General features: G+C 49.6%; 1 protein-coding gene across 4 annotated transcripts; it reads right to left on the reverse strand.

The window, feature by feature from the left end:
- Positions 1-727: 727 nt before the first annotated feature.
- Positions 728-25,857, reverse strand: ST14 (ST14 transmembrane serine protease matriptase). Of its 4 annotated transcripts, XM_064397622.1 has the most exons (21): positions 25,472-25,857; positions 22,622-22,797; positions 21,959-22,123; positions 11,540-11,699; positions 11,190-11,317; positions 10,560-10,630; positions 10,008-10,168; positions 9,549-9,584; positions 9,043-9,280; positions 8,774-8,913; positions 8,272-8,369; positions 7,676-7,785; positions 6,736-6,866; positions 6,373-6,477; positions 5,243-5,350; positions 4,759-4,872; positions 4,442-4,570; positions 3,876-4,062; positions 2,950-3,224; positions 2,508-2,644; positions 728-1,968 (listed from the first exon to the last, which is right to left on the reverse strand). In XM_064397622.1, the coding sequence occupies exons 4-21, from the start codon at positions 11,694-11,696 to the stop codon at positions 1,807-1,809; spliced, it is 2,487 nt and encodes an 828-aa protein (XP_064253692.1). In that variant the 5' UTR covers positions 11,697-11,699; positions 21,959-22,123; positions 22,622-22,797; positions 25,472-25,857; the 3' UTR covers positions 728-1,806. The 4 variants fall into 4 exon arrangements, with proteins under 4 accessions (XP_064253692.1, XP_064253690.1, XP_064253689.1 ...); XM_064397620.1 differs by lacking the exons at positions 21,959-22,123; positions 22,622-22,797; positions 25,472-25,857 and adding an exon at positions 19,796-19,945 and having other exon boundaries at positions 4,442-4,567; XM_064397619.1 differs by lacking the exons at positions 21,959-22,123; positions 22,622-22,797; positions 25,472-25,857 and adding an exon at positions 19,796-19,945.
- Between the last annotated feature and the right edge of the window lie 329 nt (positions 25,858-26,186).

Here is a 26,186-nt window from a genome sequence, read left to right on the forward strand (position 1 = left end):
TTTGGTTGCACAAGTTTCAAATTTCGACTTGGAAAATCCTCTTCTGCTCTCTTCTTGCTTGGCCATGATCCTGCTACTTGTGGCAGGAGCCCCAAACTGCATGTGGGCACAAGAGAGAGAGCAGACCCTGGATCTGGTGTTCAGGAGATGGAACAGCCCACTGCAGTTCCCCTGGGTGCAGGTGCTGGGGCCCAAATGCTGGGCTCTTCTCATTAACTGTTTTATCCTTTTGCATCTTGTTATTCCAGGCATCTTCTGGGGACCATCATCCGTAACAACTCATGTTTAGGGAAGATTTTAGGCCATGTGTCTGGAGAGCTTAACTGCAAACTGTGGGACACTGGAATGAAAACATTTGTACTTTTATTTGCTCAATGCTGCAAAAGTGCTGCTGATGCTGTCTGCGGGAAAGAGAATGACCACAGTAAATGCTTCCTTTTGTGTTGCTGTAGCTTTGTGTAAGCACAGATCTCAGAATGTTCCTTAACTCTGCAGGGAGGGCTAAGGCACAAACCATCCTCCTATGAGCCTTTACAGCTGTTTCTTGTGAAGATTTCTCCCCCGACCCTACATGTCTCTCCACCACAGTGGCACTGCTGTGCATAACAGTAGTGAAATGTTTTACTGGGAGAGGCTCAGCTTCTCCCTTAGCACTGGGGGTCTGTGCTGTAGGTTTCTTTCAGGAACACTTACACAGAAGCTCAGGAAGAACCACACATCCACAATATTAGAAAATATCCCAGTTTATTGCAGCATCTCAGTTCTGAGAGTTTTACAAAACAATGTATTTACAGGTAAGGAAGGGACTAAGCTGGACTGTGCTTTGCTGGGGCAGGAACAGACTACAGAGGAAAAAGGAAGATCAGCACATTCACAAGTCACATTTTTCTTTACAGAAGTCAGATAGATGTAAGGCTGGTGTGCACAGCTGACTGATGTTGTCCTTGTGGGGAGCACTCCGGGAAGAATTCAGTGCAGCCCTTGTGCTCTTCACAGTGATTCCAGGCACCTGGGGCTCAGCAGAAGCTGCATCAGCTGAGCTCAGTGCGATGTTAAGGCACAATGCAGTGATGCCAATGGCTCTGGATCTCCACATGTGCCAGCAGCTCTGCCTGTGGCTTCCCTCACAGTGAGTAAGTGTTTGAGCTCTGCCCATGGCTTTCTCTGGGATGAGTGATGGCTTTGAACTCTGCCCATGGCTTCCCTTGGGATGAGTGGTGGTGTTTCAGTCCAACATCTCTCTTTCAGGCCCCCAGTCCTGGACTTGGTCATGCCAGAAGCAGAGCTGGACAGAGGATAGAAGGAGGAGATCACAGTGTGGGACAAAGGACGGATCCCAAAGGGAATCCCCCTGAAACTATGGTAAGACCTTCCTTTACCCCCACCATGGCTGAACACCAGAGAAAGGGTATGGATGGCTGTTTGAAAACAAATGCACGACTTAGAATATATGCTGAAACCTTGTTTTTGAACTTGTCCAATAAAGTTTGCCTCTAAACACAAACTGTCTTTTTTAAATTAGATTTTTTTAAAGTTTATTGCTATATGTAATCTTGAATGATGGCTCATTCCAATTATTCATGGGAACTGCACTAGTTTACCCTCCCCAAGGGAAACTTCTCCAAACATGGATTTCTCAGACTAAGGGCTAAACCAAACCATCAGCTCTGGTTGCACATGGAGTCCCAGGCGCTCGCAGCGAGGTAGAGGGAGGGTTCAAGTTCACAGTAGAGGCTGTGCATGGCTGGCACTGCCAAGTGTCTTCAGCCAGCACTGCCCAAGAGGTGTCCAGGCAGGGATCCATCCCTAGAGGCCTGTGTGCTCCTGGATCCAGTCTCGCAGGCTTGTGAGCCGGCTGTACACCCCAGGTTTGTTCCTCTGGGCGCAGCCATCGCCCCAGCTCACCACGCCAGCCAGGAACATCCGACTACTGGGCTCCACACTGACCAGGGGCCCCCCAGAGTCTCCCTGCACAGAACCACACAGGAGCATAAGCACCAACCTCATAGATCACTCTCATGCACAGTGTTAAAGTCAATCACAAAAACTGAGAAAGAAATAATCAATCAGTAAATCCCTAAGTCAGCTGTCATTACAATTTTTTGGCCATTCCCTGTAACAACTATTTAAGCATGGCAATAAAAGACACAGTGCCAGAACAAAGAGCTATAAAATACCAGTCAAGCAGCCTGGCTCAACCAAGACTCTGCTAAGACTCTAAATAATAGCCAAAAGTTGGAATAAGGCTGTATCTTCTGTCTGCTGAGATGGAGTCTAAATCCTTTGGTTTTGGGCTGTAGTTTTTGAGTTGTAAGTCATGCATCAACACAACTTGCTGCTGGTTCCCATTGTAATCTGTTCATTCTCTGAATCCAGAATTCCCACAGATTTGTTTTACGTTAAAAATGTAAATATAAGTGGAAGTACCAGAATGAGCAGGGCTGAATAAAGGCCTCTCTCCCTGCCTAATAACCAATAACCAACACTAAATCCAGGTGCTGCCTTACCTGGCAGGCATCCACACCACCGGTCAGGATTCCCACGCACATCATGCGTGGTGTCAGCTGGTCTGTCAGGAGCTGGTTACACACAGTCTGGTTGATGAGCCGGATCTCTGCCTTCTGCAGGATAGAGGCTCCTGTGCCTGCCAAGATGGAGGAGCATCTTAAGTAAAAATATACATTTTTAAGCAGCTTCCCGTTTTTTCCCCTCAAGAAACACAGAAATCATAGACATGTAGAATCCCACAATGGTTTGAATTTGAACAGAACTAAAGCCTGTCTTGTTCCACCCCCTGCCACAGGTAGGGACAGTTTCCACTAGACCAGGCTGCTCCAAGCCCTGTCCAACATGGCCTTAAATGCTTCCAGGGATGTGGCAGCCATAGCTTCTCCTAGGAACCTGTTTAAAATACATCAATGCAGCACCAAATCACATGCCAGTGCTCACCTCCTTCTGCAGTTGCTCCCCATCCAGTCACCCACAGGTCCTTGCCCACAGGGAAGTTGTGGGTGGCATCGGGCAGGCAAATGGGCTGGACGACGGCTGTGAAGGTGACAGGGCTCTGCAGCTCCAGCACAGCGATGTCGTAGTCATAGGTGTAGTCATTGAAGAAGGGGTGGGAGATGATACGCTTGATTTTGCGGGTTTGCACATTGGGGCCACTGCGGTCACCTTGGTCAGTCAGCCCCAGGTAGGCTGTCCACAAGCTGGGGTCTGAGTACCTGCATGGGGGCCATGAAACACAGGGTGAGACCTCATCTTGGAGACAGCACCACTCACTACCTTAAACAGTTTCCTTGAGGAATGCCTCTCAGCGTCAGTGTTGAAATATTGTGGTTTTGGTCACCACAATATAAGAATAATATTAAACTATTAGAGAGCTTCCAAAGAAGGGCAATGAAGATGGTGAAGGGCCTTGAGGGGAAGCTGTTTAAGGAGCAGCTGAGAGCACTTGGTCTGTTTAGCCTGGAGAAGAGGAGACTGAGGGGAGACATCATTGCAGTTACAACTTTCTTGTGAGGGAAAGAAGAGGGGCAGACTCTGATATCTGTTCTGTGGGCCCACTGACAGGACCAGAGGGAATAGCCTGAAATTGTGTCGGCGGGGTTTAAGTTGGGTATCAGGAAAAGGTTCTCTTCCCCAGAGGGTGATCAGGTACTGGAACAGAATCCCCAGGGCAATGGCCACAGCCTCAAGCCTGACCCAGCTCAAGAAGTATTTGGATGATACTGTTGAGCACATGGTGTGACTCTTGGGGATGGTGCTGTGCAGGGACAGGAGCTGGACTTGGTGATCCTTGAAGGTTTCTTCCAACTCAGTTTATTCTGTGATTCTGTGAAATACCTAGAAGCACAGGGACGTGAGGCCGGTACCTGATGCCTTGCAATGGCAGGAAGCAGTGTGCTGCCGACACCAGCCAGCTTGCTGACACCAGCGAGGCCCCACAGATGTGGCCCTGGCCCTTGACGTGCAGGCTGACCTGCCACGGCCACTCTCCCACGTCCGAGTTCTGCCCACCAACAATCCGTGACTTCCTGACGTAGGAGCGGAGCCCACAGTCTAGGACAGAGAAGGAGAAGGGGAGCTTGGTTTCTCCTGTTGCCATCCCACACCTCCCCTCTTGTTCCTCCAGGGCATCTGACAGCACAAATACCCTGTTTACGTATGTCAGGAAGAGCTGATGTTCTCTGCACAGATGCTAAATTAGCTACAACATTTACTGGCCAACTCTGTAAAGGGGAGATAAGCCCCTGTATTACCCATCTAAGCCTTCCTGAATAACGCAGGCAGCCCACAGGCCACTAAAGAACGTGGCTTGGTTATTTCCAGATCAAGTTCCTGCACAGAAACACACAGGGGCTCTCTCTGCCACACTGGGGTGTTTCTCTGAGAGACCCAACCCAGAATCCCATGTCTCCCCCATTCCTCAGGCACTCACTGCAGTTGTCCTCATCAGAGTGGTCCTCACAGTCCTGCTCCCCATCACACTCGGGGTTCTGTTTGCTGATGCAGTGTCCACTGCGGCACTTGTATGTGTACTCCTTGCAGGGGACTGTGGTCTGGCCTGCTGCAGGCAGGATGGAGGCACAGGGGTTAGCCCCAGTTCTGGGGAGGTCACATCAAGTTCACCTCTTCTGCCCAACCCCAGGGCATTTACACCTCATACAAACACACACATGAGGGTGCCCAGCCCCAAGGAATTCCATCAGAGGCTGTGTTTGCTGTCAGTCACCCCGCAGCGCAGCCGACCCTCACCTGTGCTGCAGCTGCCCTCATCGCTCCCGTCCCCACAGTCGTCCTTGCCATCACATTTCTGTGTGCTGGGGACACACTTCCCGTTGTCGCACTTGAAGCTGTCATCTGAACAGCCTGGGGACAGAGAGCAGCTCCTGAGGGCTGGGCATGAAACCTGCAGCACCTCAGCACACGGCTGTGCCCAGCCCCCCTCCCCACGTAAAGCCTCTGCAGTTCCAAAATACTGTGTCTCCAATCTCTTCTCCAAACTGCACATCATCACTCAGTTATCCAGCCCTTTCTATTCCTACACCTTGCTCATCCTTCTTTCCTCTAAGCTCTCATTCACCTGTATCAGGTGAGCACTCATCATGCCTGGGTTTTTTTGCCTGCTCATTTTCAGCACAGCACTTCTCTCCATCCCATGAGCCTCCATCACCCTCATTGCGCCCTGTGTGCCTGCGTGAGCCCTCAGCCCTTTGTGTCTGCAGGATGAGTCACTCACTGCACTGTAGCTCATCGCTGTTGTCGCCGCAGTCATTCACGTTGTCACAGACCCAGAACCTGGGCTTGCACCACCCATTCCGGCACCTGAACTGCTGCTCGGTACAGGCTAGAAGAGCAGAGTAAGAATCACAGGATCATTTAGGTTGGAAAAGACCTCCAAGACCATCAAGTCCTACCTGAGACAAATCACCACCTTGTCAACCAGACCAGAGCACTGAGTACCATGTCCAGTCATTCCCTGGACACCTCCAGGGATGGTGACTCCCCTGGGAAGGCTGTTCCAATGCTAGAAATTAGAGGAGACGCCTGCAAAGGCACCTGTGGAGTCACCAGCAACCCAGCCACCATGGCAGCTCTCCCAGTGGGTGTGCAAGCACTTGGGAACCACAGCAACCAGCTCGGGACCGTGCACGTGAACATAAATACATGACACACTCAGTACATCACAGTATTCCACTTTTCTGGAGAACAAAGCCATTTGGAGCTGTTGTATCTGAGGCAGTGGAGGCTGAAGCTGACATCACAACAGCAGGACAGCCAGAGGCAATACTGAAGCAAAGCAATTGCTGCAAGCAGTGGGAAAGCACCTGAGAAACCTGGATTATGGACCAGCAGCATATTCTTCCCCAGAAAACTGCCCCTCCCAAAGCAGGGCACCCCGTCCTCTCTAATAAACTGCAGACTCTGGACTAACATTAACTATAGGACAGCTCTGCTAATCCAAGAGGAAAACCTGTTGCACAAAGAAGCAACTCCCATGTGTCCCAGGAATTTTCCACATGATCTCTGCAAAGCCTGCCCAGTTGGGTAATGAAATGAGTCCCTCCACACCAGTCAGCTCAACAAAACCACAACCAGCAGGATTACACAGAAAAACACACTCCCAGCTGGGAAGAACTGGAAAGAGAGGGCAATGACACTGGGACAGGGCTGGACTAGCAGGAGCCCACAGCTCTTATGCTGAGAAGGGATCCCAAATTCTGCACCGAGTCTCACTCCAGCCTGGAAGAAGGCAGCAGTGCTAGTTCCAGCCAGCACTGAGTCACATTACGCAGAACAAGCCTAACCACCCCAGGGCAACATGGCCTTTCCCATGCTGTGCCAAAGAGAAGCCAAGGCTGGACTTACTGCAGGACCTCTCATCACTGCCGTCCACACAGTCCAGCCACCCATCACAGCGCATGCTCCTGTCGATGCAGCGGCCAGTATTGCAAGTGAACTTGCCAGGGCAGGCTGAGAGGGAGAAAGGGACAAAATCATACATGAGCCCTCTTGGTGTCCCCTGTACATCCCTTCTGCAGAGTTTCCTATACCTGCTTATAGCAGAACACAACAGGAAGACTAGGAGGTTTTCAGGAAAGCAAGGCATGCTGCTATCCCCCTGGAAAAGGCTGTTTCCCAGTTTATAGGGCAGTGTAAACACAGAGGAGGGACAGCTCCACATCTCAGGGAAATTACTTTCCCCACCCCAGCCCCAGGGTTTCAACTCACGGTCACTGGAGTCGTAGGACAGGAACTCCGCAGAGAAACCTGTGTCTGTGTAGGACTGGTCCGAGTGGAACCGGAGCTCGATTTTGTTGGTGGTACTGGCCACCACAAACTGGGAGCGCTCCCCACAGTACCTGCAGGGAGAGAGCAAAGAGGAATCAAAGGGCTGGAGGTCAGCACCAAGAAAACCTCCTTCTATCCCTGATCTCCCTCCACACCCAGGGAACTGAGTGGGCAGCAGAGCAGGGAGCAGGTCTGATCCCAGCACAGACTGCTGGGCCTCAGGATCCAAATTCTGCTGCTGCTGGCAGAAGGTTTGGGCCAGTTGTAAACACCAGCTTGTGACTTTAGGAATGACTGGGAACAAGTTCTTCCACATCCCTGCCTGCCCCATGATGTGTCTGATCCCAGATACACTGGACTCCTGCAGGATCCCATCTCACCATGGGCAGGTAGGATCATGTACATGAACAGCACTGCAGAGGCAGGTGCTGACTTTGAAACCTTCTCTGTGAGACACAGTCAGCTCCCTTGTCCAAAACATTGTGAAACAAGATTGATCACCTGCCTGTGAGATACTGTTTTCTGGCTGACCCAGCTTATATCAGGCTGGGGAATGTATCTGGAAATGCATCACAGGATATGTGTGCCCTGAGAATGGAGAGCTGCTCGTTCAAGCAAACCCACCCCAGATGTTCCTGCCTTCCCACACATGAGCTGTGTGCTGTGACGCTCCAGAGCATCTGGGGGCAGTTCAGCTGCAGCACACCACAGAACCTAGTATGGGGCTCCCCAGTCATCATGAGGCAGTCCTGGGCACCCTCCTGCCTCCTCCCAGCCCTGACAGCACAAGCACACTTGTTCCCACAGCAGATTAAGGAAAGCACGAGGTTTTGTGTAACTAAATGAAGCCACTCCATGGGTTCAGCCACCCAACACCCACCTTGTGCCATTGATCTGCACATAGTCTTTGGTGCAAGAGCTGACTGGGATCCCAGGCTCCAGCACAAAGAACATGTTGAAACGCACCTTCACATTCTTTGTAGAGGGAACCTGCAAAAGGAAGCACAGTCAGTGGGATGCTGCTTTCTTGAGCAAGGAAAAAGGAATAGTTTCACAGGAAGAGGGTTGTGCTTGGGGGAGGACAGAAGATAACTAAAAAGGGAAAGTCAGTTTTCCAGCAGGAAAAGAAACAGCTTCATAAAAGTCACTGAGTCACCCTGGCTCCAGAATCCCCAGTGAAACAGGCATACAGAGGGGTGGAAGCCAGATCTTTGGTCAACAGCCAGTAACTGGCCTGTCCCAAAGCCCACACTCTCATCCTTCTTGTGTGAAAGTTACAGGATTTTTCATGGGCTTCTTTGGAGTTCAGGCCTCTTGCAACCTCTTCAATCTTTGCCCCCAGCTCCTAAAGGCTCCCTCAGTCATGCCAGACTTGGAGCCTCTGGGCCCCAGCTACTGTGAGCTCCCTTGCACCATTTCCTGTATGACTAGGGTCATTTGACAGACTTGTTAAGGGAAAGAGAGGGCCCATCTCACCTCAATGTTCCAGACACAGTCCATGTCTGGGGGGTAGTGTGCTGGGTAATAGGGAGTTGTGAAGGTGCCACTGTCTCCCTTCAGGGTCTCACCGCAGGCTAAAAACAAGCAGGAAGGTAATAATAAATTAGAGATTTAGATGTGGTTTTTCCAAGCCTCAGCTGGCTGTCATTGGAGGCAGCGGCAACAGTCTCTAATGGTTAAGTCACTCTCTGGAGAGAAACAGCTCTGTTCCAAGGCTTGAGAGAACCCAGGAGATCAGTTAGGTGCTTCTATCAATCCGCATGTCTAATCCAACATAATTCTCATTTTTGCCTCTTTGGGGGACATCCTTACCACAGTCAAGAACACCGTAGACAAGGCAAGCGCCAAGAGGTGACCTGTTTCCAGATGCTCCACCCCTCAAAACATCCATGACAAACTGACCACAGCCATAGCCACCTCCCTGTTCAGCTGTCCATGGCAGGGAGACATAGGAAAACAGGCCAAGGCCTCTGCTCACCTTTCATCTTTGGGAGCTGGAAGAACTCAGCCTTAAAGCCAGGGAATCGTCCCTCCTTGTTGGTAACTAATGTGACTAGCATGACGTTCTGGGAGGACAGGAAGGTCAGGTTGTAGGATGGGGCATAATTCCCACAAAGCCTAGGAAGCAAAGGACAGAATTTGTAAGGCACTGCTGCACAGGGAGCCTCAAGCAGCACAGCTCAGCTCTGAGCAGGGGCAGGACATCTCAGGATCACCCTGGACTTGGTGCCATACAGCAACACCCACCTAACCAAGGCGTGGGGCTCCACGGGGCTCAGAGAGTTGTACACCTTGATGTAGTCACTGTCATCTCTGCATGGCTCCAGCTCCAAGGTCTTGAAGGTGAGACTGATGCTGGAACTGGCATCTGCCCTCAATGCCCAATAGCAGAGGGCATTATTGGGGTATGGGCTGTTGGGGAAGCCCGGCGTGGTGAAACTGGTGACCTCCCCTTCCTTGGCGTGAAGGGAGAACATGCAGCTGTCTGCCCACAGAGTAGGGAACAGTTAACAAGGCAAAGAAGCCTTGCCCTGGGATGCAGAGAATAATTCCTGCAGGCTATCCCAGGGCAGATGGCTCTTCCTGGGTAACAGCAAGGCCTGTGCCACAGTCTGTCCAACCCCAAACCAGCTCCAAGAAGCACACTGGGATCTGCCTTGCATGCAGAGCACCTCTCTCCATACCCTTCCCCATTCTGCAAGAGAAACACCACCCTAAAGAGACCACTGAGATGGAAGAAGCACTGTACTTACTGTCCCGGGCAGAGTGAGCTATGCTGGGGTCCACAGCTGCAGGAGAAAACAGAGCTGACATCACCCTTTGGGCTACGGGAAATCCCTGGGCACAAAGCTGAGGCTGTTCCTCAGACTGTCATTGATCTGGCCTCACTTGTGGAATCTCTCCCTGCAACCTGGCAGGAGAGGCTGCTCCTTCCTGGCCTCTAGGAACTGAGGGAGCAAACTCCCTCTGCAAAGGGAGAACTCATCCTTGTCCCCTTCCCTGGGCTCAGAGGAGAACAGAGCATTTCAGCAAAGGGGAGCAGGTCTGTGCAGCCCCCTTTAGGCTGTACATCCCACTAAGCTGTGCTGTGACATCCAGGTCCTTACACCACTCTCAGGGCTGGCTTTCTCATGAGAAGGCTGTGACCAGCACAGAGAAATATCCCACCTGATCCCACAAAGAGGCCCAGGGACAGTGGAACCAATACTCACGGAAAGCAATGACTGACTCCACCTTCAGCATGGGGTTTCTCAAGCGGGGGTTCCACCTCTGCACCAGGCTTTGCTTGTCAGCCATTGCCCTGTCCAGGCTCTCTTCCCGGTATTTGGGCACAAGGAATTCTGACCAGTAGTAGGCAATGACACTGCCTTCACTGTGGAAAAGGTAATTGTGTGATGACGGCAAGGACAGACATGGGAGGATTCCAATACCTCTAGAAGAAGGGGCCAGACTACTTAATTAGCCAGTTTTGGAGCCTGGCCACATGGAAGGGAGAGTTTCAATGACAAGTTAAGCAAACAGCAAAGGCCCCTGTCAGCCTGAGGAGTCTCTCTCAATGCTGCCAGGCATCACCCCTTGATTTTTCCCAAGACATCTGGCAGAAAACAAAATGCATTTTCAGGTCACTTTTTACTGCTCACCCTTTCCTGTGTCACTCAGGGTGACTACTGAGGTACTTCCAACCCACTATCCTGGGAAGGAGGGTAAATGGCTGGTGTGATATCCTGGCACCCTAGATGGGGCTCAGGCAGTACCTAACTCACCTGAAGGCAGTGATTACTGTCTCTTTGTGGTAAGGACCAATATCAGCATGATTCTTGTAGATCTCCTCCACCTGAAAGGGTTAACAAAGGGTGTTTAAGCATGTCTAGAAGTGAGGAAAAGGGAAAGGCTAAAGACAGACAGAGGTTCAAGCTTGCAAAGGAAAACCAGGGCACATACCTGGCATCCCTGTGTGCAGGAATCTGCAGAGCCAAAGAAAGAAAGAAGGAGAGCTGAGAGCCCCAGAAGAGTCCAGAGCTGCCCATCACAGCCTGTTCTGACCCAGCTCACCCACTCTTCCCTGGGGGAAGTGAATCCCCAAGTCTGAGGGAAGAAGCAAGACCAGCCACAGCTTCAGCTCTTTTACACATCTGTTTGCCTCAGTTCCTGGCCCTGATTCATCCAATGATTCTGGGACGTGCCCTGGCAGCTCCTATGGCACTGGGAGATGCCATGGCACTGGGCTGGAGCTGGGATGTCAAGATCCAGCTCCAAAGAAGGTCCTGCTCGCAGCCAGTGTGACACAGCAAGCAGGGGAAGCTCCAAGGAATCTTACATGGTATACCCCCATGGCCACAGGGTAAGAGGAAAATTCCTTGCTTGCAGAAGGAGGGAGGCAAGAAACCTCTTACCGTGCTCTTCACCTTCTTGGCCAGCATACTAAACTCTGGAGAGCTGGAGTTCTCATAGGCATCCAGGAATTCCCAGTTCAGAACCCGCAAGTGGCCATTGAAAACCTTCTGGACAGGTGTGTTCCTATCTGGAAGAGAACAGCTCAGGGTCAGGAAGGGTAGTCAGAGCTAGGACTGGTGTCACAGCAGATCCCCAGTGACAGCAAATGAGGCAGGGAGGTGGAAATGGGTTCACCAGAGCTTGAGAGGGCACATGTGAGCAACACCAGGTAACAAAGCTTTTCCATGTGGATGGATATGTTCCCAGGGTGTTACCTTACGTGTCATCACCCATCAGATGTCACACTCACATTTGAAGTGCCAAAACAGGAGGCCAGTGGTGAGGGAGACAAGCAGAACAACAACGATCAGGACAGTGACGACCACCTGCCGCCTTGGGCCGCGCTTCTCCATCTTCTTGGAGTTCATGGCAGGGAGGAACTCCACCCCTTCATCCAGGTTGTTCATATCCTGGGAGAGGAGGAAAGGCAGGACAGTGGGAAAGCTGTTCTCAAAGCCTGGCTTGGGGAGGTCCAGCCACAGAGCAGCCTGAAGCAGGTTTGGGGACAAGGAATGCAGCAGCACTGTGTGCAAACCTCACTGTCAGCAGCTCCACAGCCATGGCAGGACAAACCCTGAAGACTTCCTCTTTTTTCTTCATACACCTAAGTCCTTTTTGTGCCTAATATAAGGTCACAAGCTCAAGCAAACTCAGGGGCAAGTCCACATACCCTCCTGTGACCATGGCAGGTCACAAGCCCACAAGCTCCAAAATCTGCCTCAGCAGATGAAACTGCAGAGAAAAATTCACCCCCACTAAGTGCTCGCTGTGTGCAGGTGTGTCACCTAGTGCTCATGGGGCACAGCATGCTATAAATAGCATTTCTCTAAAAGAAGAAATCAAGCTGCTTCCTTCCTTTACATTTTTACAGCTGTCATGCCTCCTGAGCCACCAGCACTCCTGTGTTTCTGCTTGGAATCTCTCATCCAGCACAAATACTTGTTAAAGGAAATAAACCAAAAAACTAAGATGGACACACAAAACATCCCCACAACCCATGAGCAGCCATGCTTCTGGGACAAGACGCAGAAGAGAGGAACGAGGAATGACACAGCTCTTGCTGTCATCACAATGGGCTGGGTGAGGAAGTGGAAAATGTGCTGAAGCATCAAGCTCTACAGTATCAGCTCTAAAACCTGAGCTCTGTATCAGCTGTAAAACCATTGGTATCCCAAGGTTTCACTTTCTCACATCTTCTGTCCTGTTCCTCCATCCTTGCCTTGCTCGTGTGTCTGTACCTCTCACCGGTGGGGGGGTGGTTGGACAGCTGCAGACCCAGATGTTTTCTGAGGATCCCACACAGCATCCTTGGTACTGCGGTACATCATGAGAGCCTGGATCTGCACCTACCATGGCACCTCCTCTCCTCCCAGCGCTGGCAGTGGTGTGGCCAAAGCTCACCACATCTGCTTCTGATCTGTGCCTCCCTTGGTCAGGAAGGGCTCTGCACATGCTGCAAAGGCCCAGAACAGGAAGATCCCTCACCCTTCTGCTCACCACCTTCCCATTTTCTCCTTTGCAGGCATTCAGTGGCTTCCTGGGCTCTGGAACCTCAGCATGGACACCATGGCACAAAGTGCTGACTCACACAAATCCGTGGCATTTCCACGTGCCCTGTGCTCCAGGAGGGTGATGCTGTCTCCACAAACACAGGATCAGACTCTGCCTGTCCTCTCTCAGCCCAGGGCTCACACAAACCTAATCCAACAGCTTGGGTTAATGTGATGCAAATGCCACAAGCCCCTAAATTCAGTAAAAATATGGACAAGGGGGATATAGCTTGATAGAACACAAGGGAATGGCTTCGAAATGAAAGGATAGCAGGGTTAGACAGGATACTGGAAAGAAATTCTTCCCTCTGAGGGTGGTGAGGCCCTGGCACAGGTTGCCCAGAGAAGCTGTGGCTGCCCCTGGATCCCTGGCAGTGTCCAAGGTCAGGTTGGACAGGGCTTGGAGCAGCCTGGTCTAGTGGAAGGCGTCCCTGTCCATGACAGGGATTGGGGCTGGATGGACTTCAAGGTCCCTTCCAATCAAAAACACTCTGGGATTTTAAGAAAAACAACTAGCAAAGGGGATCCTGCAAACAGAGTGATCTCTGAGCCTGCTGTACAGACACAAGGAAAAAGCCATCTTCACTGCATTTCCTCACTGAACTTCCAGTACTTCATCTTATCTTTCCTCAGCCTTGCCTGGCAGGAAAGCCCAACTCCCACTTGAACCATTCCCCCACTTCTTTTGCCCTTTTCTTCACCCAATGCCTGTGCTCTTCTCCCACCCTCCACACCACACTGCAGTCTCTCCTTCTTGAGGTATTTGCCCAGGGCCCGTCACAACAGAAAGAGAAGTGGCAGGCACCTTACCCAGAGTTTTTGTCAAGGACTCTAAGTTTAATCCTCTGCAAACACCAGAAGACCACCAAGACCAGAGCAACCCACCGGTTTTCATACCACCTGCTCTCAGAATCTTTCCAGTTTATCATTTGGCGGTTCAGGGAAGAAGCCTTCATTCATTTTTGAGTTTTAATGTCTACGGCTAGACAGAATGAACTGTTTCCATCCCCAAAATTCACCCACCTCCAAAATAAACAGACCTAGCAGGGCTGCAAAGGACAATCCCATAGGGAATGCTCTGAATCTTATTTAACTTCTGATCATACAGGAAAAGATTGAAGATATGACCCAAGGAAACTCTGAAACAGATGACACACAAAATAAAGCTTAAATACAGAGAGACATTCTAAATCAAGAAATTCTTCAAAGTCAAGACTACCTGGATTTTGACACACCGTCTTCCAAACTGGCTCCTACCATTTTTCCAGTAATGAAATAAACCCCCCAAAATCTGGTTGAGAAGAAAGAGAGAAGAAAGAGAAGAAACTGGCCACAAAACTTGCAAACACATCCTCTCTCTCTCCAGAGGGCTGCTCACAATGCTGAGCCTTCTCAGGACTTTCGAGACATTGCTGTTGTTGGCAGGAAGCAAAGTATTTAATTCTTTATTAACATCTTCAGGAGCCTATGGCAAAAAGACATTCTCAGGTTCTTAAATGATCTCTCAGTTTCCCCAGGCTTCCTGCAGCCAGCGAGGAAGAACTGCAAACAAAACCAATTTTCCATAAGAAAACTCTGCAGCTGCAGGGACCTTCAGCCCTCTGCAGAATTCATACACTTCCGTTTCACCAAACTGTCAGAAAAAAATAAGAGTCAGCAGCAAGCAGGAGCTCTGGCTGTACAACACTGCACAACAACGTGGCTGATGCATTGTAACATCCCCTTTAAGCTAAAGATTGTGTCCTTGCAGAGTGAAAACTCTCCCATGGAGAAAATCATTGCTGTGATTAAATTAGAAGGCCAACAGAGCTCCCCTCTGCCTCCAGCACACACAGGCACATGTACTGCTCCTGGGAGCAAATTAGGCAGGAAAACTCAACATCTGCTTTTTCTTTAGGCAATTTCTCTGCCTTCCTTGGGGAAAAAAAAAATCATGAAAAATGTTAAACCTGTGAGAGTTTACAGCATGCCTTTGTCAGTTTGTTCTTGCTCCAAAGCTGAGCCTGCAGCAACACAGAAGAAGTGACAGGTGTGCAGGGACTTCTAGGGACTTCTGAGAAGGTTACTTTTGTTTTTCCTCCAGTACAAGGTGCACAAGCAGCCACTGACACTGCTACTTGCCAGAAGTTATCCTGTGACTACAAGCAGACAGGAGGCATGATCCAAAGAGGTTTCCCTCCTTCCTCACCCTCTGTGTTATATTCCAGCTCTCATCCTCTCCCATTCCCATACGTTATGGATGCCATTATGTTCCTCAGCCAACACAGACACTTGTGTGAAGAGCCCTCACCCATCACAGCCTGGGTGAACAACAGCCATTCCTGCAAACTCTTCCCAATACCCAGTGAAGAATCTGAAGCCTCCCCCAAGCACTGTTGGAATGATCAACCAGGCCATGCAGAAGGTCTCAGATGAGGCCTTGTGTCCTGAACTCTAAGAGGCTGAAACCTCCCTGCCCACACTCTGCACAAAACCCACCCATCTGACCTGGGGACCAGACTAGCCTGTGCCCCACAAGTGCAGCTCAGCCTCTGCCCCTCTCACTCCCTGTGCTCCACATCTCCTTTGTGCCCAACACTTGTGAGGAAAAACACCCTGCCACCATCCTCTAAGCTAGATGGAAACCAGACGAAATCACATGCAAGACAGGCTCAAAGATCACAGTTAAATCAAGAAAAAGACAACTGCTATGTTAATCTCCTTCAGTTGATGGCTGCTGCACATTTCCCTCGCATGCTCTGAAGAGTGGCAACTGTAAACTAGAGAGGAGCTGAACAGGTACTGGTCTCACCTTGTCCATGGTTCCTCCAGAAACCGTCTCTAGCCCCAAGTGACTCAAGGTGCACCTGTCTCACCCTTCTCAAGGAAACTGCTCCAATAAACATTATTAACAGAAAACCTCCCTTGATATTCTCTCTGCCTTAGTCACTGCTGCAGTTACTTCCTCCTGCATCTCCTCACTCATTCCTTGCCAGTATGGCCAGGCTCCCCACACTGGTCACAGCATCAGCTGTGGCAGCAAAACCAATCCAAGGAAAAGTTCAGACAGGCACTGCCCCAGTTCTCTCATGCCTCAGTCTCCCCTGGAGTACCAATTCCATAAAGAAACTTGGAAAAGAAGTGCACATAGATGGATTTATAGAGCGCTTGGAGGGTTCCTGCTCCTCTGCACAGAGTCTGAGCTCAGTCCTGGGGAGAGCAGACCTCCTGTTCCTCCTTCTCTAAGCCACACAATGTATTTTTAGACAGTGACTGTGCTCTGTCCAACTGGACAAACCAGATGCAGAAGTGACTAATTCTGTCAGCAGGAAATGCAGCTCACACAAGGGGGTGGCAGGAATCAGCTCTGCACTGGAGATCTTATGGGAAAGCAGAGAGATTCTCCTGCAGTGGGGGATCATGGAAAGGCTGGGATATGCCATGGAATACAGCTCTCCAGCATGATGTGTGCAAAGCAGGGATCCCACTGGAATCAGCATCCTCCATAGAGGGCAGTTTCTGCCTTTTGGCACTCCCAGATGGTTCCAGGCACCAAACACCTTACTGTTCCCCTCTCCTCCAAAACAGCTGCTCCATCTGTTCCCTCAGTGCCTACATCTATTTACAGGACTCTGACCCACAGAAGGACTGGGCTCCTGGCCATTAGTTTCACCTATCCTTTATGAACACTGGGTAATTTGTTCATCCAGCACCAGACACAAGATTTATCTACTTCCTTTGACTTTCCCAACTCCAGACTCTGCTGGTCTGCCACAGGACTGCTCAGGGCCAAAGCTGCCCAGATCATACAAGGTAAGAGTAGGTGTGCAACCAAATAAAATCTCACAGCAAAAAATATCACTGTCTGACACCAATGTACACAACCAAGAAAAGGAACCCATAAAATGCCAGGCTGGAGGAGGCATAGGGATATCAGAGATAAAGCAGTCATTGGACTGCATGGTTAGACTCTTGAGGATAATTACAACTTGCAGATCCTAGCCTGTGTATCCAAGAGGCAATTCTCACCTCCCCTTTTTTAGCCACACCTGCCTCGGGTGGTGTTCAATAAAAACTAAAACAAATACCACATGAGAAATGAGAGGAATGAAACTCATCGACTGGCCCACAGTCTCAGAACATAGCCAGCAAGCCAGTTCAGAGCTCAGGAAACCAACAGGGTGAGCCTGTGTGGCAAAAAGAGCCAGAAAAATTGTATTTTCAAAAGCTGAGAATTCTTGGATCACGATGAAAGCTCACACCAGCTTTGGAGTGCTGGTAGGAGGGAAAACAGCCTGTTACCCATCAGAAGAAGTAAAACAAATGTAAACAGTATGTGCAACTCACTTCACCCAAATAGCTCAAGTACAGCTACACCATCCTTAAATCAACTCCTGCACCAACTCTTGCTGCAAACCCAAACAACTCCTCTGGAAAAAGATCTGGTAAGAATCATCTTCTCACTTCTCTTCTTACTCTTGATAAGAAATATATGAAAACAGCACACACGGGAAGCAAAGTTTATGTAAGGCGTATTTGTGCTCTGCTGCCCCACCACAGGCAGCAAAGCACTGAAGAAACTTTGCCAGTGCATTATTTTTCGTCTTCAGTTCTGTGTTAAGGGCAATGAAGCTATAAAATTATGACATCAAAACTAAAAAGGGAATATGGGGCAAGAGCTCAAGGACAGAGTCCTCCAGACTGTGCATCTTCCAGGTGCAAAGGGCAGGTGCAATAGTAAAAGATACAGGTCATACACACCTATTTCACATATCAAGTTTGAGCTTAACCCTCTACAGCAGATTGTCTTGTGACCACCCTGAGTCATAGTAGAAAACAAATTCCTTTAGGTTTATTTTAGAAGAAACGAATGTTAATGTTTGCAGAGACAACACAGGCTTGGCTTGCTGTCCCATCCAGGCTGATCTGTCCTGCATCACAGCAGCTCAGAAAAAGCTACCACACTTCTGTGTGTCTGTGGTAGTAGAGAATTTTACACTTAAATCTTAACAACTCTTGCGGAGAAGCTGGGAATAAAGGTACTCTACAGCCCTGATCTGTGTACCTATGGGCCATGAAATTCCTCCTTACAACACACTGATGTCCCAAGAGCAGCAGAGAAACATGCCACAGATGCAAACAGCTCATTTAAATCACTTGTATGTCTTTCCTAGTACAGACAAAACTGTCTGAAAAACAGAATTGCCTCCAGCAGCTTAACCAAAGCAGCTGAGCCCCAGACTTCAACCTTCACAATCCTTGTGACACTCAACTCATTCCTGCAGTTCTAAGGTGGATCAGGATCACGAGTCTCCAATGTTTGAGGCCAACAGCAAGGAAAACACGAGCACCTTTTACCAGGAAAGTCTCTGTCTGCCAAACCCATCCCTGCTGGCTACTCCCTCCCCATCCCAGCCCATGGCCCGGATATTGCAGGGCATATTACTTCCCAGTCTGTCGCCAGTGGCCTTTGGATGGAAATTATACATTCTACCTCGGGCAAGGGGAGAACCTTTGCCCCGATACCTTCCTCACAGCCAGGCCCTCAAAACACTCTCGCTGCTCCCTCAAGGGTTTTACAGAGCGATCTTTCGTTTGCTGACTAAAGGTCTGGCCTCAGCCCTTTTCTCATTGTGTCTTCCTTATCCCTGTTTGCTTTTAGCACCAACAGCAGTCAAACTCGCCCAAGCAGCAGCTCACCTGCCAGCCACTACCCCAAGGAAACACTCTGCACCTTTCCAAGGAAGAGCAGCAGCTTCTCCTCAGCCCAAGAACTACTGCAGCTCCTTTACCAGCACAGGAGGAGACACAAGATGTTGCAAAACCACTAATTTCCTCCACTCGTGTTTATAAGGGGCCAAGTCCAACAACACTCCATGGGTGACAAAATCCTTGGGTTGTTTCCTGTCAGGAGAGTAGGTACTGTCTTCAAGGAAGCTGCTCTGGATCAGATCAGTCTCTCTTGAACTGACACAGGGGGAAAATTGATCCAGAACCAGGGAAGGGACGCTAGAGCCCTCGGTCTAGGCTGGCATAAAGACAAATCAGAGCACAAAGCTACCTTCTTCCAGGCAGGGAAGATTGTGTCCCACAGGTGTCACTCCAGCCTGGCCAGGGACAAGGAGCTTGAGCTGAACTGCTTCAGAGAAAGCACCTCCTTCCCACTCCCAGTCATGGCACACACCGGACAGTGGGACTGGAGGCAAGGGAAAATTTCTTGCTGCAGGCCAGCTTTTTGATCAGTGCCACAACCAGCAGCTCCTATGCTGCTGTGAGATAATAACTACTAAAGCCAGGCCTTGGAGACAGACACCACACAGCCTGCAGGTAGGGTGGGAAATGCTGCTGTCCTGCTTTAACCCAAAACCCTGTTTGGAACAGCTCTGTGGCACAAAACAGGCTCTGGAGGTACAACCCAAACTCAGCCATCCGTGCCCGACCCTCAGACAGGACAATCTACACAAGAAGCTCACTCAGACTCAGGTCTCAGAATACAATGATAACACAGCGGTTAATTAGTGAAGCCCCACAGCCTTTGGTTAAAACTGGCCTTTACAATGCTTGAACAGGTTTAGTTGGCTCTGTTGCTAAACAACCCAGAGCCAGGCTCTGCACATAGCTCACTAGCATGGAGTTTACCTTTACTCACAACCCCACTGCCCTCAGCTTAAGCTGAAACCAAAACCCCTGGAGCAACGGCAGCACCAACACTGAAGAGATCCAAAGCCAGCACAGACAGGTGATCTCCACTTCCCTAAAGCTGTTTTTTTTTTCTGCTCTGCTGAGCTCAGCAACGACCCCCAAACAGGTTCTCCTGACCTCACCCAAGGGTGAGCTGGAATCCCCCCTTCCTGAGGGATCCAGAGCAGTCCTGAACCCACCAGGCTCGAAGGAACCAGAGCGAGCAGAGGACGGGGCAGCTCAGCCAAAGGCTGGCAGGGGTTCTGGGAGCTCCCGGCGCCCAGGTGTGCTCTCACCTGCAGCTGGGTGCTGTACCGCACGCCAGCACCGTTGGCCGGGGGGCCTCGCTCCATGGCAAGGGCAGTGCCGCGCGGCTCAGGCCGCCATGGCGCGGTGGCTCCGGCTTCGGCACGATGCCCAGCTCCTCCTCCCTGTGCTCCTGGCAGGTGTGAGCAGCCGGAAACACCCCGCAGGTGCTGTGCCACTCCTGCCTCTTCTCTCTACAGAAATAAGGGAAAACATCGTGCCCAAAAAGCTGTGCCCAAAAGCCCCGCATCAGCTCTGCATCATCCAAGAGATCCTTCGACCACAAGCTTTGCTTTAGCAAATGAAACCAGAAAAATCTTGTCTTCTACCAAGAGAAGCTGCCCTGTAATCGGTAGGAGGGCTGGCTGGTATGCAGAGATGCACAGTTCCTAAAAAAAGGCTTTGTGTATCCAGGGTCCCATCCCTCCTCAAGTGACAACAATATCGTGCTATGAAACCCCACTGCAAAGAGGGCACTCTCAGCACGAACAGATAGTTTACCCCAGGGACAAGCCTCATGCTCCCAAAAACAATTTGGTACACTCAGAAGCAAAATATTCCCTTTCCTCAGCCTGAAATCTGCCCTCAGCAAGGCTACATCACTGCAGGAATGAGCTTTCTGTTGGCTAACAGAGACTGGATACAAAGTGAACAACACAGCAATGCTGCAGAAACTGCATGTGCACCCAAATGTGGCACTCAGGGAATGCTCACACAGCAACAGACCGTGGGTCCTGTGTGGTTTAATATTAAACAGAGAGGTAAAGGAGGAACTGAGGTTCTGAGAACATTCTTATGCAGATTTATAGGAATTTGTAACACTGAAAGCTGCATTCAGTCTTACTTCACCATTTACCCCCTCTTGAAAAGATGATTCATACACACACTCCAATATTTAAGTTTCTCACATTCAAGAGCAAATCAGGATTAAAACAGCTGGATCAAACTCACTTTTTTATGTAAAAGTTCTTCCTTTCTCCATCTTACATGTCACAGTCTATATGAATATGCGATGTGCCCATCAAAACTTGAACTGGCCACCCCTCTGCTGAGACAAACCTTTTTACACCAATTGCATCCAGCCCTGAAACTGATTCTTTTTAATACTTGGAACACTTAAAATCGCCCAGAACTCTTGTTCTGGTACAATAACAGTTGCTGATCTCACACAGAAAATCCCTTGCTGAGTCTCCTTTGTTTCCCCTTGCTCTACATTGTCTCCTGGGGAGCAGAAGTTTTGCAGGTTTTTTGCAGGTATTTTTAGGGGGGAAAAAACAGAGATGGAATGAGGTCTCTGAGCCTGCTGTGGTGTAGAAACATATAAACCACCGCCTCCTCTGTAGTCTCAGCAGCTGCCAGAATTCCACCCACCGCGGAACACGGCACAGGAGGCAGCATCCCCGAATTTAAGGTATTCCTCTTGAAAAGGTGCCGTGTTAGTCAGGCTGCTGATGTCAGGAGCTCTCAGCGCTCCCGCTGATGCCCAGCCCTGCCCAGCGCTGTTTTTACAGCCACTCCCTTACCTGCCTGGCTGCAGCCTGTCTTAACACCCCCATGAAACAGCATATTTTGGGTACAAACCAGCTGTTCCCAGCTGAACCACTGCTCCTGTATTCTACACATTCTTCCTGTTTGGCGCATCCACTGATCTCCAGGCTGATGCCAGGCAAACACCCGTGCTCAGGGATGTGGATGATGTGGGCAAAATGTGAAGATGCACAATCCCTGGTTCGACACGAAGCTGTGAGTGCTCACTGTTTCCTGCCCTTCAAGCCACTGACATTTTACGAACTAATTCATGAGCCCTCTTTGAACAAGGGGACACAATCACCGTGGGGAAAACCAGCAAGCAATACAAGTATTATATAGCTGGGAGATGGCTGGTTCGAGGCCTCAATACCAGGATTCCAGTTTCTCTGTTGCTGGAGCACAGGGATTTCCTTCATGGCAGTGCTGCAACCATTACCGAGTCACCGTGGTGGGAGCAGGTCCCCTCCTGGGCAGTGTACAGCCCCAAAACATACAACAACAATTCCCAACCTGTCAGCCACGTGCTTTTTTTGGTGAGAGACTTCCACGTCTGACTGAAAGATACTGAGCCCAGCCGCGGCACGGTGAAAACGCATGAAAAGCATGAAGTTCAAGGCACTCACCCGCACGCAATGGCAGCAGTCAGCCGCAAAGCCTCTGCTTGCTCCCGCTGGAACCAGTTTATCCAATAAAAGCTGTCACCACCTCCTCCTCGCGTTGTCTCAGTGTAGCCACAACAGCATCTTGAGAGCAGAGCCGAGGTTTGGGAGGAAGGCGAGCCCTGAAATCTGAGAACCAAGTCCGTCCTGGTCAGAATCCGTGCGAGTTGCAAGAGCTACATCGCCCTGAGCTCGAACCCCAGACAAGGATCAGCTGCAGGACAGCAAACACTGTCGGGGCAGGCAGGATCCTTCTGCACCAGCTCCCAGCCCTAGGAGTGCCATGCACGTGAAAGAAGGCAAGAGCTGCTTACATAAGGAATGAAGGCCGGCTGCCTGCGGGGGAAGAGTCTTCTGGTGAAGGCAGTTGCTAGGAATTCTAGCAAAGGAGCACCATCCATCCACACCAGCGACGGGTCGGATTCAATCAGGGACAAAGGCTTTTCCTTCCCGTAGTATGGCCCAAGGATTGTGCTCTTAGCTCGACTCCGGAATTCAAATTTCAGCGACAATGCCCTCCCACCCAGATTCCTGCCAGGCAACCCCGAAACCACCCCATCTCAAAGCTCAATCCGGTCCGGCAACTTTCAAAGCATTACAAAAGACTGGGAGAGAGATAAAACTCACAGGGTGTCCTGTTACTTTGCATTCCAAAGAGTAAATAAAAGGCTGATTCAGTGGGAGGAGAGGAAAACGTCATCCAGCAGCGCCGTGCTTTCCAGCTGAACAGGCAGCCCCCAAAGCAAAGGCTGGGTACAGCTGGGGATGGGCACAGTCACCATGGGCTGATCCAGCCTCTCCATCTGCAATGCAAGGGAATAATTACTGACTGTGGCGAATAGGAGCTGGAAAAGTGTAGTGAGTTGCCCTCAATTGGCCACATGCTGCTTTGGGGCAGAACAGGGAGGTGGCACTCCCCTTCCCAAAGCTGTTCAAGGATTATTGTGTCATTTGGATGGGAACTTCCCCTTTGATCTCAAATGTTTCTCTCACGAGCTCGGGAATAAGAGCCCTGCTGCCAAAACATGATTTTGGCAGAGATCAGAAGTAGCTTTCAGAAGTGTCCTCCTGAGATCGTGAAAGCTTGCCAGAACTAAGGAGTCCAGTGCTCTGCTCCATCCCAGGGATGACATGGGCATAAGGGCAGCCTCCAACAACCCAGACAGCTCCTAGAATCGCTTCCAAAATCCAGGAGGGTCATTTCCCGTGCCTCTGCTTCTGGTGCCAGCCACCTGTCAGTCATGGGGCTCCCAAAGGAATATAAAACACTAGGAAACACTAGAATGTACCCTTGCTGCCAGGACTATAAAGACAGCCAGGTCTCCTCGAGCTCTTCAACGGCTCGTGAAAGCAGAGAACCTCTTTTGTGAGCTCTGAATCAGCAGCAGCAGCAGTGTTTGCGAGCCATTTACTCTTGTAAATGCAAGAGTGGACAGGCCTGACCGCCTGGTTTCTGGCACCCTGTATTTTGAAACCACTGGTCACGCCCAAGGCTCCAAGTCAGGTAAAGTTTGTCTTCTAACGAGCTGCAAATGTGTAAACTGAGGCCTTGACTTAGCTGAAAGGAGAGAGATGCAGACAATGCGCTGCAATTGCCCATTTGTTTTTGGTTTATTACAAACAGGCAGAGCTGCCTGAGCTTACCTGCCTTGCCTCCTTATTTTCCACAAGTTCAGACTTTGTGTTGGTGTTTACAACTAAAGACAAGGCATGCAGCTTGAAGTTTTCACTAACTCCCCTTGTTTCCCTCACTTTGTTTGTGTACAGGACCAGGGATGTTGGAACATAGGGAGGGTTTATGATGTTTCATGGTCCAGCTCCCGTCTAAATTTTAGACAACGAACTGCCTGATGTTCCAGCTGTCCCAGGGTACTGGACACTGCATATGCTGTTGATGTGATCACCTAAAGCAGGAAAACAGGTTGAGAGTTCTCCCCCAGATCTTAGGCTGGTAGAGGTGAGAATCAATCCGTGCTCTCCTGGATGGCACTAGAACTCCCTGCTGGCTGGATCATGCCTGCAGATCTGCTCTAGTCCATCTTCCACCCCAAAAGCAGCATATCTGGGTATAATACTTGCCTGGAAACTCCTCTCCTCTCATAACTATCTATTCTAGCATTAACGTGTCTTTTGAGTTTTTGTAATATCCAAACTACATCCCTCTCACTGCATGAAAAGCTGGTAAACTGAGCAATTCTCTGAAGTTCAAATATTTGTTGCTGTCTCCCAAGGGCTGTAGGACAGCCCTTGGATTCTTTCCACCAGATGGCAGGGAAATGTTGGGAAACCTGCCTCACCTTGCAACCCATCTCAACTCCAGAGAGAAGAAAGCAATTCCCTTGTGGAATCTATGAACTGGGGCCACTTTTCCCACCCACTTGTTGCTCACTATGATGCTTGACTTAGAGCATAAAAAAGCAGGAAAAAGATCACCAGGGATTAAATCCAGTCCTAATGCAAACTGTGCAATTCGTGACAAAATGTTAAAATTCAGGTGCATAGACAGTCAGTGGAAGTTTCCTTCCCACTGGAAGGACTGCCTGGGTTTGCTAAGTGAGCAGAAAACCGTGCCCTTTCACTCTCCCCACATCTCTTTGACTCACCTCAACAGAAGTTGAAAAATAAGAATACAACAAATCCTATCAACCAGCCTAATTCAGCTTTGTAATTGTAATTACAAAGGACTCATCCCTCTGACTGGGGGCTCTCCTGGTCACAACTGCATGAAAACAGACTAAACTTTCCTGTCGCCCTTCAAAGGAACAGGGTGCTAATTTTCTGCCAAGGAAGTACTTAGGGCTTTTTGGGAAATACTCAGCTTTGCACGTTAACACGTTCCCTCCTCCCAGCTGTCCTAGCAGAGGTCGAAACAACAGCCCAGCTAAGTTTAGGATTTTTGGTAAAGTACAGAGGCTGCATATGACACTGCAATTATAAAAGTGACAGGACAGATAACAGCCTTGTGCAACAGCACCAGCACCTTCACAGCCATTTCAGGGGCCATCCTACTTCCAGCTGAGAGTTGGAATCCACTGACAGACCCGAAAGCTCAGCTTACCAAGTTTTTGATTATCATTAGGGTACTTAGGACATTCCTAGCCAGTGAAACAGAACTTACTTCCTTACACAAACAAAGGGAGTGTAAAGGGAGGTCAGTCATTCACAAAGCCGCAGTGACTAGAGGGCTTGTGACTGTCTCATACCCATAATTTCACTGTATAACTGAGTACACGAGAATAATTCTCACCATAGGCCGTCTTACAAGTACTTTGCTTAAGCAGTTTAAAAGCCCTCAGTGCAAATTCCTTTCTTTTTTTAAGTAATCATGCATATTTTAATATATATAGAAGCATAATTTTGCATGTCTTGTAAATACCAAGCAGCCATTGCTTCCCCAAGCACAAACCGAAAAATCTTCTGTTTTCTGTTTCCATAAATTGCTTCAGAATGACAAATAGAAACATTAAAGCCACTTACCAAGCTCCAAACAATGCCAGCACCTTGCAGGTCCCTGTTAACTCGTCAAGCAGTGTCACCATGCAGGGAGAACACCATGACCTCCAGCAGGTTTGCTCTTCTATTTTCCAGGCCCTGATGGCCTTGCTGTGGGTCAGCATAGCCACTTACTGATGGTCCTCCGGGATTTGGTTGGCACCTTCTCTAAGTGCCATTGCAAAACCACCTGGTTCTGGAGCTCTGAAGGACCAGCATGTTTCTGCTTCAAGGACCTTGGATTTGGCAGGTGACTTATTCTGCTCCAGGTGCAAACTGGAGGACAGTGAGAAAAAGTAACGTTAGGAGATATGGGTGCAAGGCTCACCAAATTGGTTTGGTGAACATTTCCAGACATAAAGATACAAATTGCTTCTTAAAATACTGACTTCTGATTGAGTTTCAGTTTCCAAGCCTCAATGCAGGATGCCGTGTACAAGATTCATCCAGGCCCGAATGAATTAATCCACATTGAATGGGTCACTTGACATAACCTGTGTCATCCCTAAATGAAATCATCAATAGCTCAAATTTGCACTACTCATGCAGAATTTATTTAATAGTCCACAAGACCAAATGGCTCTATCCAGAGGGTGATTCGCCGTACAGGAACGAAGGTCAAATGAATTGAGGGAGGTCAAATGAATTGTCCTTCTGGAGGGATCAGCAGCTGCAAATGCATGCAGTCTTTGGCTTAGAA

Source organism: Passer domesticus, chromosome 23 (genome assembly GCF_036417665.1).
Source record: "Passer domesticus isolate bPasDom1 chromosome 23, bPasDom1.hap1, whole genome shotgun sequence".
Lineage (NCBI taxonomy): Eukaryota > Metazoa > Chordata > Aves > Passeriformes > Passeridae > Passer > Passer domesticus.

Excerpts from the sequence above, each read along its gene's own strand:
- ST14 (XM_064397619.1), bottom strand. The coding sequence starts at position 19,852 with ATGGAGCGAGGCCCCCCGGCCAACGGTGCTGGCGTGCGGTACAGCACC. Across the intron at positions 11,318-11,539 it reads CCTGTTTTGGCACTTCAAAT|ATAGGAACACACCTGTCCAG; the intron begins GTGAGTGTGACA and ends GTTCTCTTCCAG. Across the intron at positions 6,478-6,735 it reads GTCCTACGACTCCAGTGACC|CCTGCCCTGGCAAGTTCACT; the intron begins GTGAGTTGAAAC and ends TCTCCCTCTCAG.